We start from the raw sequence: 3,608 nt of genomic DNA on the forward strand, positions 1-3,608 counted from the left end.
AGTTAATGGGTGCAGCACACCAACATGGCACATGTATACCTATGTAACAAATCTGCATGTTGTGCACATGTACCCTATAACTTAAAAGTATACTTAAAAAAAAAAAATTCTTAAGGTTGTGGGCTTCCAAAGGAAAGTGGGCTGTGCAGGAAGCAGCTTCTGCCTATCTGGTGAGTTCCTGAAAGTAAGGAAGTGAAGAGACAGATACAGGGAAGTGGAGCCCTGGTAGAGAAGGAAAGAAACACACATTCCACTGGACACTGCTGAAAAGGCATTTCTGATCCGTTCCAGGATCCACCTCATGCCCAGGACTCCTAGGGAAGTGTGCAGACTAAACATTGACGTAAAAACACCCAGAGCACATATGTTTATTCAGAAAAAGGCAAATGGTGGTGGTTGTGAGATGGGCAGGTTGCGGCCCTATTGTGCAATTTTTGATATTTTGATATATGTGTAATACAGTTTTTCCCACTAATAAAATCTATTAACAGAACCCTGTGGCAAGAGTATTTCTCAAGTTTCCCTTAGTATTGAGAAATCAGCACGTACTACCTGAAAATACTCCCGGAACCTAATTATCCAGGGGAATTTATGATATAGTACACGAATTCTATGCCATATTACACGTAATTACATGGTGACACTATCTTATAGTAGTTGCAGAGCATTTTACAGTTCATAAAGCGCTCTCATGTGTATTGTTTCATTCACTTTTCATAACACTCCCCACTCTCCCCTAGATGTTCTGGGCTCCGCTGTCCCTCATGCAAGCCTCCAGATACGACCCTGCAGCATCAAGGACAGCTCAACTCTACTTTCCTGGGCACCCGACACCTCCATTAGCAGACACTGATACCAAAGGATTTTTCTTTAAATAAACACATCACCAGGTTGGGTCATGCAATCACTGCCTTCTTCTCTAATGAGGAATCAGGAACTCAGGAAGATCAAGAGACTTCACTGGCAGCCTGGATGTGCTCCCAGTAGATACATTCCACATTACAGACCACAGTGTGGTCCTTCCCTTCCTCCACAGCTGCACAGAAGAAATTTTACCTGAGAGTTCATCAGGCGAATGGTAGTTTTTGTGCCCACATCTTGCTGGAAGTTGGCTGTGGGGGCCCCATTAAACCTCAGGACTGCGTCATGATCATCTGTAAACCACAAAGAAACAGAAAAGAGGTGATGAGCACTGGCAATATGCAGAAAAAGAGAAAGTAAGGGGAGGGGGCAAGGGAATAATGCTTCCGCATCCTAATCCACAGGGCGAAATGGCAGTATTTGTGTGGTGCTCAGGTAAAGCTCCTAGGCAGAGATGACCTGTCTGCCAGCCACTGTAAGGGCTGAAGGGGTCCATACTGTGGCATTCCTGAAGCCCATTCAAAGACACTCACTTGTGCCTGGGCACAGCAGAAAAGTGAACAAAGCCAGTGTGCTACTTACAGTGGAATAGCTACTCCAGTTATCAAAGCAACAAACCAAATATTCTCTTGGTATCACCAGTAGATTATATTTCTATATCTGTCCGAAAAATGAAAACACTACCATAGGTTCAGTGTATCCCACAAGTGCAAAGGACCCCATTGCACTCTGAAAAGCATGCAGTGCTCAGCAAACGGATGGGATTTAACTATGGCATTCAAGACAACCCCCAGGTGTTCCATTTAGGAACCTGAGGCCCAGGGAAGAGTCACAGACCTGGTGTGGCAGAAATGGAAGAGGACGTCACAGGTCTAAACTAACTTCCTTCCTTCCTTTTCTTCCTTTCTTCTTTTCTTCCCTTCCTTTCTTTTTCTTTCCTTTTCCTTTCTTTCTTTCCTCTTTCTTTCCCTTCCTTCCTTCCTTCCTTTTCTCCCTTTCTTCCTTTCTTCTTTTCTTCCCTTCCTTTCTTTTCTTTTTCTTTCCTTTTCCTTTCTTTCCTTTTTCTTTCTTCTTCCCTTCCTTCCTTCCTTTTCTCCCTTTCTTCCTTTCTTCTTTTCTTCCCTTCCTTTCTTTTCTTTTTCTTTCCTTTTCCTTTCTTTCCTTTTTCTTTCTTCCTTTCTTCTTCCTTTCTTCCTTCCTTCCTTCCTTTCTTCCTTCCTTTCTTTTTTCATTCATTCTTTCTTTCTTTTTCTTTCTCTTTCTTTCTTTCCTCTCTCTCTCTCTTTCTTTGCCATTGTCAGAAACAATGTACTAAATCCAGTCAAAATCAAACAGACCATCTTGAAAAACCTAAGCTTCCTGGGCTAGCTCCTTGTCTTTGCAACTGTTTAAGCAGTGTTTGGAAGACTTGGAAAAGTTTTTCTACCCAACGTTGACCAATCTGGTGGAGGAGGGAAGACTTTAAGGAGCCATCCCAACCCTGTGATCCTATGAGAGCTTCTTCCAATCTTACTTAGTCAAGCAAGTTTGGGGCTCACCAGTGAAATCTGCACTGCAGCTGGAGGTCAGCTGCATCCTCTATTGTTCTATTCAGGTTTGTTTTGGGTCATCCATCCACACAGGATCTGGGGAAGTGAGGGCATTTGACTGAATACAAGATGATTTAGAAAGAGGATATCCACAGAATTAAGAATGAAAGCCTCTCTCTCTCAGTTCCAATGTATGTACTAAACCCTAGGAACACAGAAACCTCAGTCATGAAAACACAACCCTATCCTCAATCCTAGGGCAAAATTTCATCGAAATGGTTTGAAAATTACCTGAGAAGGGCACAGTCCCAACTGTTATCATCTTACAGGGCAGGTACACTGAAGTGCACATAGGGCAGGAGGTATATCTTTACACAACTCAGAATTATAACCCATTTTGTCATAATCACTCACTGCTTCGAAAGAAATTAGTAGCAATTGCATGAGAAACACAGATCCATCAGAAACTTTAGTCAACTTTCCCATTTCACAGATGAATACATTATTGGTGAGAATCCCAGCAGAAAAGAGATGAGAAGTTCCAACAGAGTAACTGAGAGATTCATAAAAGGACTACTTACCAAGTTGGGGTAGAGTTTAAAGAAATCAACATGGAATAGGCTAAAGCCCCAGGGTTGATGACTGCATGGAGTCATTACTACCCCAGGTCTACTGTGGCCTGATGAGCACAGACCCTGAGCTGAGGAGGGACACCTGTCGGGAGCTGTTGCCTTTAGGAGAGGAACACAGCTATTGCCAACCTCCAACCAGCAAGAAGGGGTCTGGGGGAGTCAATATCCCAACCTGGCTCTGCTCCTTCCCTTGGATCTCACAGACCTGAAGTGAAAAGGGAGAAAGCGGGACCAAGACAGGAGGGCCTCCTGGCAGGATCTGACACCTTCAGTCAAGAAAAAGACTCAGCTTGCGTTTACTCTGCAAGGCGAAACATGGCCAAATAGGTGCCCTGACCTTAGTCTTCTTCTCAGCTTAATGCCAGTGCTTCTCCTGGCCAGTCCCAAAGAAAACCCAGAGAGTGAATAATGCCAGTTAACACAGTTCAAAATTTTAATTTCTGTGCTGGGTGCCGTAGCTCACGCCTGTAATCCCAGCACTTTGGGAGGCCGAGGCAGGTGGATCACCTGAAGTCAAGAGTTCAAGACCAGCCTGACCAACATGGTGAAACCCCGTCTCTACTAAAAATACAAAAATTAGCTGGGC

The 3,608-nt window shown here is 43.9% G+C and overlaps 1 protein-coding gene across 3 annotated transcripts in view; it reads right to left on the minus strand.

Moving 5' to 3' along the window:
- ST6GAL1 (ST6 beta-galactosamide alpha-2,6-sialyltranferase 1) overlaps positions 1-3,608 on the minus strand; it is a 142,711-nt gene that overhangs the window by 18,604 nt on the left and 120,499 nt on the right. For all 3 annotated transcript variants that reach the window (XM_011964355.1, XM_011964356.1, XM_011964357.1), the window contains one exon: positions 1,057-1,154. In XM_011964355.1, the coding sequence (XP_011819745.1) occupies positions 1,057-1,154 (98 nt within the window). The remainder of the gene's footprint in view (positions 1-1,056; positions 1,155-3,608) is intronic.

This window comes from Mandrillus leucophaeus, unplaced genomic scaffold, assembly GCF_000951045.1.
Source record: "Mandrillus leucophaeus isolate KB7577 unplaced genomic scaffold, Mleu.le_1.0 Scaffold695, whole genome shotgun sequence".
Classification (NCBI taxonomy): Eukaryota; Metazoa; Chordata; class Mammalia; order Primates; family Cercopithecidae; genus Mandrillus; species Mandrillus leucophaeus.